This window comes from Pseudophryne corroboree, assembly GCF_028390025.1.
Source record: "Pseudophryne corroboree isolate aPseCor3 chromosome 6 unlocalized genomic scaffold, aPseCor3.hap2 SUPER_6_unloc_4, whole genome shotgun sequence".
Lineage (NCBI taxonomy): Eukaryota > Metazoa > Chordata > Amphibia > Anura > Myobatrachidae > Pseudophryne > Pseudophryne corroboree.
Genome location: NW_026967605.1, coordinates 549363 through 564182, shown reverse-complemented (window position 1 = coordinate 564182; position 14820 = coordinate 549363). Strand labels below are relative to the sequence as shown.

Below are 14820 nucleotides of genomic sequence, written 5' to 3'. Positions count from 1 at the left end.
GAACTTAGCAAGTTTGCGGCTGTATTCTAAGACTTGCCTGTCTAATCCTGTCTCACTGTGCTAGGTGTCAGGGGTCAGTTTAGTGGCAGTAAGCTAAAACCTGTGCACTGCAAGTGAGAATCAGGATTGTGGAGTCTCTCCTTGTGTCTATCATTCCATCTCTGACCAAGGAGTTTACTGCCACACCCGTTGGTAACCCTTTAGGGTTTTGCTGTTGCCCTTAGCAACAGCATTTCGGGTTCTCTACGTATTAAAACACAACATCTTGCTATTTCCATCTGAGCAGTTCTAATACAAGGGAGATACCCAGTTCCTTAGCCTCTGGGCTTCTCTGTTCACTTTGTGTGTATTTTGTTACCCTATCACCTTCTGTGTACGTTATGTCATATTCCCCAGTTTGTCTGTGAGTCCATTTGTTTTGCATAACAGTTCAAACACCAGTACATTCCTGCAGACACTGGAGTGCATAACAGTTCTGACACCAGTACTTTCCTGCAGGCACTGGTGTGCATAACACAATTACAGTGTGAAGAGAGATACAGAGAGAGTAAGGGGCAATTACTGTGTGCAGAGAGATATAGAGAAAGTAAGGGGCAATTACCGTGTGCAGAGAGATATAGAGAGAGTAAGGGGCAATTACCGTGTACAGATAGATATAGAGAGAGTAAGGGGCAATTACCGTGTACGGAGACATATAATGAGAGTAAGGGGCAATTACTGTGTACAGAGACATATAGAGAGAGAGTAAGGGGCAATTACCATGTACAGAGATATAGAGAGAGAGTAAGGGGCAATTACCGTGTACATAGACATAGAGAGTAAGGGGCAATCACTGTGTACAGAGACATAGAGAGAGAGTGTAAGGGGCAGTTACTGTGTACAGAGACATATAGAGAGAGCAAGGGGCAATTACCGTGTACAGAGACATAGAGAATATGGGGCAAATTACCGTGTACAGAGACATATAGAGACAGTAAGGGGCAATTACTGTGTACAAAAACTTGGAGCCCATTTACCAAACGGTATTTGCGGCTATGTTCTCGCGGGGGTTATTTCTAGCAATTAGTCGCGGGGTAAAGCCTACGGCTAATTGAACACCCCCAAAAGAGAGAGTGTGTGTGGGAAAGGGGGGGTATAGTGCCTGATTCAGAAACTGAAGTAAAGCAAAAAAAAGTAACTCTGTGGCTTGAACACACCAGGGGCCTAATTCAGACTGGATTACTGTAGCAGCAGCAACCTCAGTCTGAATTCCTATGTGGAGTGATTGACAGGCAGAGGCAGTCGCAGGGCAGGAGGGGGTGTGCTGACGGTGCTAGAATGCCACTGGCGGGACGCGGTCCGGACAGCGCAGTCGTGTTAGGACCATTGGGGGTGTGTGCAGCTGTTGTGACCAGGAATACAGCGAGTAGCGGGGGTGGGGGGGTGGAGACTGTATATACAGACCTATAGGAGAAGGGACAGGTGTAATATAAAGGGGATGGAGACCATGTATACAGACCTATAGGAGAAGGGACAGGTGTAATATAAAGGGGGTGAAGACTGTGTATACAGACCTATAGTGAGAAGGGGCGGGTGTAATGTAAAGAGGGTGGAGACCGTGTATATAGACCTATAGTGAGAAGGGGTGGGTGTAATGTAAAAGGGGAGGAGACAGTGTATACAGACCTATAGTGAGAAGGGGCGGGTGTAATGTAAAGAGGGTGGAGACCGTGTATACAGCCCTATATCGAGAAGGGGCGGGTGTAATGTAAAGGGGGTGGAGATCATGTATACAGTCCTATAGTTAGAAGGGGCGGATATAATGTAAAGGGGAGGAGACCGTGTATACAGACCTATAGCGAGAAGGGGCGGTTGTAATGTAAAGGGGGTGGAGACCGTGTATACAGACCTATAGTGAGAAGGGGCGGGTGTAATGTAAAGGGGAGGAGACCGTGTATACAGACCTATAGCGAGAAGGGGCGGTTGTAATGTAAAGGGAGCGGAGACAGTGTATACAGACCTATAGCGAGAAGGGGCGGACGTAATGTAAAGAAGGTGGAGACCGTGTATACAGCCCTATAGCGAGAAGTGGCGGTAGATGTAAAAGGGGTGGAGACCATGTATACAGCCCTATAGCGACAAGGGGTGGGTGTAATGTAAAGGGGGTGGAGACTGTGTATACAGACCTATAGCGAGAAGGGGCGGGTGTAATGTAAAGGGGGTGGAGACCGTCTATATAGACCTATAGCGACAAGGGGCGGGTGTAATGTAAAGGGGGTGGAGACCGTGTATACAGACCTATAGCGAGAAGGGGCAGGTGTAATGTAAAGGGGGTGGAGACCATGTATATAGACCTATAGCGACAAGGGGCGGGTGTAATGTAAAGGGGGTGGAGACCATGTATATAGACCTATAGCGAGAAGGGGCGGGTGTAATGTAAAGGGGGTGGAGACCATGTATACAGACCTATATCGACAAGGGGCGGGTGTAATGTAAAGGGGGTGGAGACTGTGTATACAGACCTATAGCGACAAGGGGCGGGTGTAATGTAAAGGGGGTGGAGACTGTGTATACAGACCTATAGTGACAAGGGGCGGGTGTAATGTAAAGGGGATGGAGACCATGTATACAGACCTAAAGTGACAAGGGGCGGGTGTAATGTAAAGGGGATGGAGACCGTGTATACAAACCTATAGCGAGAAGGGGTGGGTGTAATGTAAAGGGGGTGGAGACAGTGTATACAGACCTATAGCGACAAGAGAAGGGTGTAATGTAAAGGGGGTGGAGACTGTGTATACAGACCTATAGTGAGAAGGGGCGGGTGTAATGTAAAGGGGATGGAGACCGTGTATACAGACCTATAGTGAGAAGGGGCGGGTGTAATGTAAAGGGGATGGAGACCGTGTATACAAACCTATAGCGAGAAGGGGTGGGTGTAATGTAAAGGGGGTGGAGACAGTGTATACAGACCTATAGCGACAAGAGACGAGTGTAATGTAAAGGGGGTGAAGACTGTGTATACAGACCTAAAGCGAGAAGGGGTGGGTGTAATGTAAAGGGGGTGGAGACTGTGTATACAGACCTATAGCGACAAGGGGCGGGTGTAATGTAAAGGGGGTGGAGACCATGTATATAGACCTATAGCGACAAGGGGCGGGTGTAATGTAAAGGGGGTGGAGACTGTGTATACAGACCTATATCGACATGGGGCGGGTGTAATGTAAAAGGGGTGGAGACTGTGTATACAGACCTATATCGACAAGGGGCGGGTGTAATGTAAAGGGGGTGGAGACCGTGTATACAGACCTAAAGTGACAAGGGGCGGGTGTAATGTAAAGGGGATGGAGACCGTGTATACAAACCTATAGCGAGAAGGGGTGGGTGTAATTTAAAGGGGGTGGAGACAGTGTATACAGACCTATAGCGACAAGAGACGGGTGTAATGTAAAGGGGGTGGAGACCGTGTATACAGACCTATAGTGAGAAGGGGCGGGTGTAATGTAAAGGGGATGGAGACCATGTATACAGACCTAAAGTGACAAGGGGCGGGTGTAAAGTAAAGGGGATGGAGACCGTGTATACAAACCTATAGCGAGAAGGGGTGGGTGTAATGTAAAGGGGGTGGAGACAATGTATACAGACCTATAGCGACAAGAGACGAGTGTAATGTAAAGGGGGTGGAGACTGTGTATACAGACCTAAAGCGACAAGGGGCGGGTGTAATGTAAAGAGGGTAGAGACTGTGTATACAAACCTATAGCGAGAAGGGGTGGGTGTAATGTAAAGGGGGTGGAGACTGTATAAACAGACCTATAGCGAGAAGGGGCGGGTGTAATGTAAAGGGGGTGGAGACTGTGTATACAGACCTATAGTGAGAAGGGGCGGGTGTAATGTAAAGGGTGTGGAGACAGTGTATAAAGACCTATAGTGAGAAGGGGCGGGTGTAATGTATAGAGGAGGTGGAGACTGTGTATACAGACCTATAGTGACAAGGGGCGGGTGTAATGTAAAGGGGGTGGAGACTGTGTAGACAAACCTATAGCGAGAAGGGGTGGGTGTAATGTAAAGGGTGTGAAGACCGTATAAACAGACCTATAGCGAGAAGGGGCAGGTGTAATGTAAAGGGGGTGGAGACAGTGTATACAGACCTATAGCGACAAGAGATGGGTGTACTGTAAAGGGGGTGGAGACTGTACATACAGACCTAAAGCGACAAGGGGCGGGTGTAATGTAAAGGGGGTGGAGACTGTGTATACAGACCTATAGTGAGAAGGGGCGGGTGTAATGTAAAGGGGGTGGAGACCGTGTATACAGACCTATAGTGAGAAGGGGCGGGTGTAATGTAAAGGGGATGGAGACCATGTATACAGACCTAAAGTGACAAGGGGCGGGTGTAATGTAAAGGGGATGGAGACCGTGTATACAAACCTATAGCGAGAAGGGGTGGGTGTAATGTAAAGGGGGTGGAGACAATGTATACAGACCTATAGCGACAAGAGACGAGTGTAATGTAAAGGGGGTGGAGACTGTGTATACAGACCTAAAGCGACAAGGGGCGGGTGTAATGTAAAGAGGGTAGAGACTGTGTATACAAACCTATAGCGAGAAGGGGTGGGTGTAATGTAAAGGGGGTGGAGACCGTATAAACAGACCTATAGCGAGAAGGGGCGGGTGTAATGTAAAGGGGGTGGAGACTGTGTATACAGACCTATAGTGAGAAGGGGCGGGTGTAATGTAAAGGGTGTGGAGACAGTGTATAAAGACCTATAGTGAGAAGGGGCGGGTGTAATGTATAGAGGAGGTGGAGACTGTGTATACAGACCTATAGTGACAAGGGGCGGGTGTAATGTAAAGGGGGTGGAGACTGTGTAGACAAACCTATAGCGAGAAGGGGTGGGTGTAATGTAAAGGGTGTGAAGACCGTATAAACAGACCTATAGCGAGAAGGGGCAGGTGTAATGTAAAGGGGGTGGAGACAGTGTATACAGACCTATAGCGACAAGAGATGGGTGTACTGTAAAGGGGGTGGAGACTGTACATACAGACCTAAAGCGACAAGGGGCGGGTGTAATGTAAAGGGGGTGGAGACTGTGTATACAGACCTATAGTGAGAAGGGGCGGGTGTAATGTAAAGGGGGTGGAGACCGTGTATACAGACCTATAGCGAGAAGGGGCGGGTGTAATGTAAAGGGGGTGGAGACCGTGTATACAAACCTATAGTGAGAAGGGGCGGGTGTAATGAAAAGGGGTGGAGACCGTGTATAAAGACCTATAGTGAGAAGGGGTGGGTGTAATGTATAGAGTGGGCAGATACTCACCTGCTTTATTATATTCTCAATTAGGTTCTTGAACAGTGGGCTGGATTTTGCTGCAAACTTTTCATCACCTGATAGAGATTTAATATTTACCATTCAGCACAATACACCACGATCCCAGCCAAGGAGAACATTACACTACACCACTATCCCAGCCCAGGAGAAGATGACACTACACCACTATCCCAGCCCAGGAGAAGATGACACTACACCACTATCCCAGCCCAGCAGAAGATGACACTACACCAATATCCCAGCCCAGCAGAAGATGACACTACACCACTATCCCAGCCCAGCAGAAGATGACACTACACCAATATCCCAGCCCAGCAGAAGAGGACACTACACCAATATCCCATTCCAGCAGAAGATGACACTACACCACTATCCCAGCCCAGGAGAAGATGACACTACACCACTATCCCAGCCCAGCAGAAGATGACACTACACCAATATCCCAGCCCAGCAGAAGATGACACTACACTACTATCCCAGCCCAGCAGAAGATGACACTACACCATTATCCCAGCCCAGGAGAAGATGACAGTACACCACTATCCCAGCCCAGGAGAAGATGACACTACACCACTATCCCAGCCCAGCAGAAGATGACACTACACCACTATCCCAGCCCAGGAGAAGATGACTCTACACCACTATCCCAGCCCAGCAGAAGATGACACTACACCATTATCCCAGCCCAGGAGAAGACTACAGTACACCACTATCCCAGACGCGGAGAACATGACACTACACCACTATCCCAGCCCAGCAGAAGATGACACTACACCAATATCCCAGCCCAGCAGAAGATGATATTACACCACTATCCCAGCCCAGGAGAAGATGACACTACACCACTATCCCAGCCCAGGAGAACATTACAATACAGCACTATGCCAGCCCAGGAGAAGATGACACTATACCACTTTCCCAGCCCAGGAGAACATTACACTACACCATTATAACAAACCAGGAGAAGATGACACTACACCACTATCCCAGCCCAGGAGAACATTACATTACACCACTATCCCAGCCCAGGAGAACATGGCACTATACCACTTTTCCCAGCCCAGGAGAACATTACACTACACCACTATAACAACCCAGGAGAAGATGACATTACACCACTATCCCTGCCCAGGAAAAGATGACACTACACCACTATCCCAGCCCCAGAAAAGATGACATTACACCACTATTTCCGCCCCGGAGAAGATGACACTACACCACTATCCCGGCCCAGGAGAAGATGACATTATGCCACTATACCAGCCCAGGAGAACATGACACTACACCACTATCCCAGCCCAGGAAAACATGACACTACACCACTATCCCAGCCCCAGAGATGATGACAACATTACACTACTATCCCAGCCCAGGAAAAGATGACATGACACCACTATCCCGGCCCAGGAGAAGATTACACTACACAACTATCCTTGACCCAGGAGAAGATGACATTACACCACTATTCCAGCCCAGGAGAACATGACACTACACCACTATCCCAGCCAAGGAGAAGATGACATATACACCACTATCCCAGCCCCGGAGAAGATGACATTATAGCACGATCCCAGTCAGTGTCGGACTGGAGCATGAAGGGCCCACCGGGGGTATGCAGTGGTAGGGGCCCATGATTAGAGGTGTGGCCAGCCTCCAAAGGGGTGTGGTCAGCCACCACAGAGGTTTGGCTAACCATTAGAGAGTAGCTGGTCTGGACTCCTTGATAATTTATATAGTAATTAATGCTAGTGCATGCATTACAATGAGCCAGATTGATGACAGCAATGTACTGTAGAGAATACATCATAATCCTGTGCAGTATAAGGTAACATTAACATATGTATAATATTTAATTCAAGTGCACAGTCTAGAACCTGATCCCTAGAGGAGGAGGGCCCCCGAGGCAGGGGGCCTACCGGTGGTTTCCCCTGTACCCCTGCGGGCCAGTCCGAGCCTGATCCCAGTACCAGAGAAGATGACACTACACCATTATCCTAGGCCTGGAAAAGATGACACTGCAGAACTATCCCAGACCTAGAGAAGATGAAATTACACCACTATCCCAGCCCAGGAGAAGATGACATTACACCACTATCCCAGCCCCAGAGAAGATGACATTACACCACTATCCCAGCCCAGGAGAAGATGAAATTACACCTCTAATCCAGCCCCAGAGAAGATGACCCTACACCACTATCCCAGCCCAGGAGAAGATGATATTACACTACTATCCCAGCCCAGGAGAAGATGACATTACACCTCTATCCCAGCCACAGAGAAGATGACCCTACACCACTATCCCGGCCCAGGAGAAGATGACATTACACCACTATCCCAGCCCCAGAGAAGATGACCCTACACCACTATCCCGGCCCAGGAGAAGATGATATTACACCACTATCCCAGCCCAGGAGAAGATGATATTACACTACTATCCCAGCCCAGGAGAAGATGACATTACACCACTATCCCAGCCCCAGAGAAGATGACCCTACACCACTATCCCAGCCCAGGAGAAGATGATATTACACTACTATCCCAGCCCAGGAGAAGATGACATTACACCTCTATCCCAGCCCAGGAGAAGATGACACTACAGAACTATCCCAGACCCAGAGAAGATGACACTGCACCACTATCCCAGCCCCAGAGATGATGACATTACACTACTATCCCAGCCCAGGAGATGATATTACACCTCTATCCCAGCCCAGGAGAAGATGACCTTACACCACTATCCAAGCCCTGCAGAAGATGACACTATAGCAATATCCCAGACCCGGATAAGATGACATTACACCACTATCCCAGCCCCAGAGAAGATGACACTACACCACTATCCCAGCCCCAGAGAAGATGACCCTATACCACTATCCCAGCCCAGGAGAAGATGACATTACACCACTATCCCAGCCCCAGAGAACATGACACTATAGCACTATCCCAGTCCAGGAGAAGATGACACTTCACCACGATCCCAGCCAAGGAGAAGATGACAGTACACCACTATACAAGCCCAGGAGAAGATGACACTACACCACTATCCCAGCCCAGGAGAAGATGACACTACACCACTATCCCAGCCCAGGAGAAGATGACACTACACCACTATCCCAGCCCAGGAGAAGATCACACTACACCACTATCCCAGCCAAGGAGAAGATGACACTACACCACTATACCAGCCCAGGAGAAGATGACAGTACACCACTATACCAGCCCAGGAGAAGATGACACTACACCACTATCCCAGCCCAGGAAAAGATGACACTATAGCACTATGCCAGCCCAGGAGAACATTACAATACACCACTATCCCAGACCAGAAGAAGATGACACTACACCAATATCCCAGCCCAGGAGAACATTACATTACACCACTATCCCAGGAGAACATTACACTACACCACTATGCCAGCCCAGGAGAAGATGACACTACATCACTACCCCAGCCCAGGAGAACATTACACTACACCACTATCCCAGCCCAGGAGAAGATGACACTACACCACTATCCCAGCCCAGTAGAAGATGACACTACACCACTATCCCAGCCCCGGAAAAGATGACATTACACCACCATCCCAGCACCGGAAAAGATGACACTACACCAGTATCTCGGCCAAGGAGAAGATGACATTATACCACTATCCCAGCCCAGGAGAACATGACACTACAACACTATCCCAGCCCAGGAGAACATGACACTACACCACTATCCCAGCCCAGGAGAAGATGACACTACACCACTATCCCAGCCCCAGAGATGATGACATTATAGCACGATCCCAGACCAGGAGAAGATGACATTACACCACTATCCCAAGTCGGGAAAATATGACATTACACCACTATCCCAGCCCAGTTGAAGATGAAACCACCACTATACCAGCCACAGATAAGATGACCCTACACCACTATCCCAGCCCAGGAGAAGATGACATTACACTACTGTCCCAGCCCAGGAGAAGATATTACACCACTATCCCAGCCCCAGAGAACATGACACTACACCACTATCCCAGCCCAGGAGGAGATGACACTACACCCCTATCCGAGACCTGGAGAAGCTGACTCTATATCACTATCCCAGGCCCAGAGAAGATGACATTACACCAGTATCTCGGCCAAGGAGAAGATGACATTATACCACTATCCCAGCCCAGGAGAACATGACACTACAACACTATCCCAGCCCAGGAGAACATGACACTACACCACTATCCCAGCCGCAGAGATGATGACATTACACTACTATCCCATCCCAGGAGAAGATGACATTACACCACTATCCCAGCCCCGGAGAAGATGACATTATAGCACGATCCCAGCCCAGGAGAAGATGATATTACACCACTATCCCAGGCCAGGAGAAGATGACATTACACCACTATCCCAAGCCAGGAAAATATGACATTACATCACTATCCCAGCCCAGGAGAAAATTATACTACACCACTATCCCAGCCCCGGAGAAGATGACACTACACCACTATCCCAGCCCAGGAGAAGATGATATTACAGCACTATCCCAGCCCCGGAGAAGATGACATTACACCACTATCCCAGCCACAGATAAGATGACCCTACACCACTATCCCAGCCCAGGAGAAGTTGACACTACACCACTATCCCAGCCCAGGAAAAGATGACACTATAGCACTATGCCAGCCCAGGAGAACATTACAATACACCACTATCCCAGCCCAGGAGAACATTACATTACACCACTATCCCAGGAGAACATTACACTACACCACTATGCCAGCCCAGGAGAAGATGACACTACATCACTACCCCAGCCCAGGAGAACATTACACTACACCACTATCCTAGCCCAGGAGAAGATGACACTACACCACTATCCCAGCCCAGGAGAAGATGACACTACACCACTATCCCAGCCCCGGAAAAGATGACATTACACCACCATCCCAGCCCAGGAAAAGATGACACTACACCAGTATCTCGGCCAAGGAGAAGATGACATTATACCACTATCCCAGCCCAGGAGAACATGACACTACAACACTATCCCAGCCCAGGAGAACATGACACTACACCACTATCCCAGCCCAGGAGAAGATGACACTACACCACTATCCCAGCCCCAGAGATGATGACATTATAGCACGATCCCAGCACAGGAGAAGATGACATTACACCACTATCCCAAGCCAGGAAAATATGACATTACACCACTATCCCAGCCCAGTTGAAGATGACACCACCACTATACCAGCCACAGATAAGATGACCCTACACCACTATCCCAGCCCAGGAGAAGATGATATTACACCACTATCCCAGCCCAGGGGAAGATGACACTACACCACTATCCCAGCCACAGATACGATGACCCTACACCACTATCCCAGCCCAGGAGAAGATGACATTACACTACTGTCCCAGCCCAGGAGAAGATATTACACCACTATCCCAGCCCCAGAGAACATGACACTACACCACTATCCCAGCCCAGGAGAAGATGACACTACACCCCTATCCGAGACCTGGAGAAGCTGACTCTATATCACTATCCCAGGCCCAGAGAAGATGACATTACACCAGTATCTCGGCCAAGGAGAAGATGACATTATACCACTATCCCAGCCCAGGAGAACATGACACTACAACACTATCCCAGCCCAGGAGAACATGACACTACACCACTATCCCAGCCGCAGAGATGACGACATTACACTACTATCCCATCCCAGGAGAAGATGACATTACACCACTATCCCAGCCCCGGAGAAGATGACATTATAGCACGATCCCAGCCCAGGAGAAGATGATATTACACCACTATCCCAGGCCAGGAGAAGATGACATTACACCACTATCCCAAGCCAGGAAAATATGACATTACATCACTATCCCAGCCCAGGAGAAAATTATACTACACCACTATCCCAGCCCCGGAGAAGATGACACTACACCACTATCCCAGGCCAGGAGAAGATGATATTACAGCACTATCCCAGCCCCGGAGAAGATGACATTACACCACTATCCCAGCCACAGATAAGATGACCCTACACCACTATCCCAGCCCAGGAGAAGATGACACTACACCACTATCCCAGCTACAGATATGATGACCCTACACCACTATCCCAGCCCAGGAGAAGATGACATTACACTACTGTCCCAGCCCAGGAGAAGATTATATTACACCACTATCCCAGCCCCAGAGAACATGACACTACACCACTATCCCAGCCCAGGAGAAGATGACACTACACCCCTATCCGAGACCTGGAGAAGATGACTCTATATCACTATCCCAGGCCAGGAGAAGATGACATTACACCACTATCCCAGCCCAGGAGAAGATGATATTACACCACTATCCCAGCCCAGGAGAAGATGACATTACACCACTATCCCAGCCCCAGAGAAGATGACATTATAGCACAATCCCAGTCCCGGAGAAGATGACATTACACCACTATCCCAACACAGGAGAAGATGACATTACACCACTATCCCAGCACAGGAGAAGATGACATTACACCACTATCCCAGCACAGGAGAAGATGACATTACACCACTATCCCAGCACAGGAGAAGATGACATTACACCACTATCCCAGCCCAGGAGAAGATGACATTACACCACTATCCCAGCCCAGGAGAAGATGACATTACACCTCTATCCCAGCCCCAGAGAAGATGACCCTACACCACTATCCCGGCCCAGGAGAAGATGACATTACACCACTATCCCAGCCCCAGAGAAGATGACCCTACACCACTATCCCAGCCCAGGAGAAGATGATATTACACCACTATCCCAGCCCAGGAGAAGATGATATTACACTACTATCCCAGCCCAGGAGAAGATGACATTACACCACTATCCCAGCCCCAGAGAAGATGACCCTACACCACTATCCCAGCCCAGGAGAAGATGATATTACACTACTATCCCAGCCCAGGAGAAGATGACATTACACCTTTATCCCAGCCCAGGAGAAGATGACACTACAGAACTATTCCAGACCCGGAGAAGATGACACTACACCACTATCCCAGCCCCAGAGATGATGACATTACACTACTATCCCAGCCCAGGAGAAGATGATATTACACCTCTATCCCAGCCCAGGAGAAGATGACCTTACACCACTATCCAAGCCCTGCAGAAGATGACACTATAGCAATATCCCAGACCCGGATAAGATGACATTACACCACTATCCCAGCCCCAGAGAAGATGATACTACACCACTATCCCAGCCCCAGAGAAGATGACCCTATACCACTATCCCAGCCCAGGAGAAGATGACATTACACCACTATCCCAGTCCCAGAGAACATGACACTATAGCACTATCCCAGTCCAGGAGAAGATGACACTTCACCACGATCCCAGCCAAGGAGAAGATGACAGTACACCACTATACCAGCCCAGGAGAAGATGACAGTACACCACTATACCAGCCCAGGAGAAGATGACACTACACCACTATCCCAGCCCAGGAAAAGATGACACTATAGCACTATGCCAGCCCAGGAGAACATTACAATACACCACTATCCCAGACCAGAAGAAGATGACACTACACCACTATCCCAGCCCAGGAGAACATTACATTACACCACTATCCCAGGAGAACATTACACTACACCACTATGCCAGCCCAGGAGAAGATGACACTACATCACTACCCCAGCCCAGGAGAACATTACACTACACCACTATCCCAGCCCAGGAGAAGATTACACTACACCACTATCCCAGCCCAGGAGAAGATTACACTACACCACTATCCCAGCCCAGTAGAAGATGACACTACACCACTATCCCAGCCCCGGAAAAGATGACATTACACCACCATCCCAGCACCGGAAAAGATGACACTACACCAGTATCTCGGCCAAGGAGAAGATGACATTATACCACTATCCCAGCCCAGGAGAACATGACACTACTACACTATCCCAGCCCAGGAGAACATGACACTACACCACTATCCCAGCCCAGGAGAAGATGACACTACACCACTATCCCAGCCCCAGAGATGATGACATTATAGCACGATCCCAGCCCAGGAGAAGATGACATTACACCACTATCCCAAGTCGGGAAAATATGACATTACACCACTATCCCTGCCCAGTTGAAGATGAAACCACCACTATACCAGCCACAGATAAGATGACCCTACACCACTATCCCAGCCCAGGAGAAGATGACATTACACTACTGTCCCAGCCCAGGAGAAGATATTACACCACTATCCCAGCCCCAGAGAACATGACACTACACCACTATCCCAGCCCAGGAGGAGATGACACTACACCCCTATCCGAGACCTGGAGAAGCTGACTCTATATCACTATCCCAGGCCCAGAGAAGATGACATTACACCAGTATCTCGGCCAAGGAGAAGATGACATTATACCACTATCCCAGCCCAGGAGAACATGACACTACAACACTATCCCAGCCCAGGAGAACATGACACTACACCACTATCCCAGCCGCAGAGATGATGACATTACACTACTATCCCATCCCAGGAGAAGATGACATTACACCACTATCCCAGCCCCGGAGAAGATGACATTATAGCACGATCCCAGCCCAGGAGAAGATGATATTACACCACTATCCCAGGCCAGGAGAAGATGACATTACACCACTATCCCAAGCCAGGAAAATATGACATTACATCACTATCCCAGCCCAGGAGAAAATTATACTACACCACTATCCCAGCCCCGGAGAAGATGACACTACACCACTATCCCAGCCCAGGAGAAGATGATATTACAGCACTATCCCAGCCCCGGAGAAGATGACATTACACCACTATCCCAGCCACAGATAAGATGACCCTACACCACTATCCCAGCCCAGGAGAAGATGACACTACACCACTATCCCAGCTACAGATATGATGACCCTACACCACTATCCCAGCCCAGGAGAAGATGACATTACACTACTGTCCCAGCCCAGGAGAAGATTATATTACACCACTATCCCAGCCCCAGAGAACATGACACTACACCACTATCCCAGCCCAGGAGAAGATGACACTACACCACTATCCCAGCCCCAGAGAACATGACACTACACCACTATCCCAGCCCAGGAGAAGATGACACTACACCCCTATCCGAGACCTGGAGAAGATGACTCTATATCACTGTCCCAGGCCCAGAGAAGATGACATTACACCACTATCCCAGCCCAGGAGAAGATGATATTACACCACTATCCCAGCCCAGGAGAAGATGACATTACACCACTATCCCAGCCCCAGAGAAGATGACATTATAGCACAATCCCAGTCCCGGAGAAGATGACATTACACCACTATCCCAACACAGGAGAAGATGACATTACACCACTATCCCAGCACAGGAGAAAATGACATTACACCACTATCCCAGTACAGGAGAAGATGACATTACACCACTATCCCAGCCCTGGAGAAGATGACATTACACCACTATCCCAGCCCAGGAGAAGATGACACTACACCACTATCCC

General features: G+C 49.0%; 1 protein-coding gene across 2 annotated transcripts in view; it reads right to left on the bottom strand.

Moving 5' to 3' along the window:
• TFR2 (transferrin receptor 2) overlaps positions 1-14820 on the bottom strand; it is a 130697-nt gene that overhangs the window by 20109 nt on the left and 95768 nt on the right. For both annotated transcript variants that reach the window (XM_063950434.1, XM_063950433.1), the window contains one exon: positions 5298-5365. In XM_063950434.1, coding sequence (XP_063806504.1) covers positions 5298-5365 — 68 coding nt within the window. The remainder of the gene's footprint in view (positions 1-5297; positions 5366-14820) is intronic.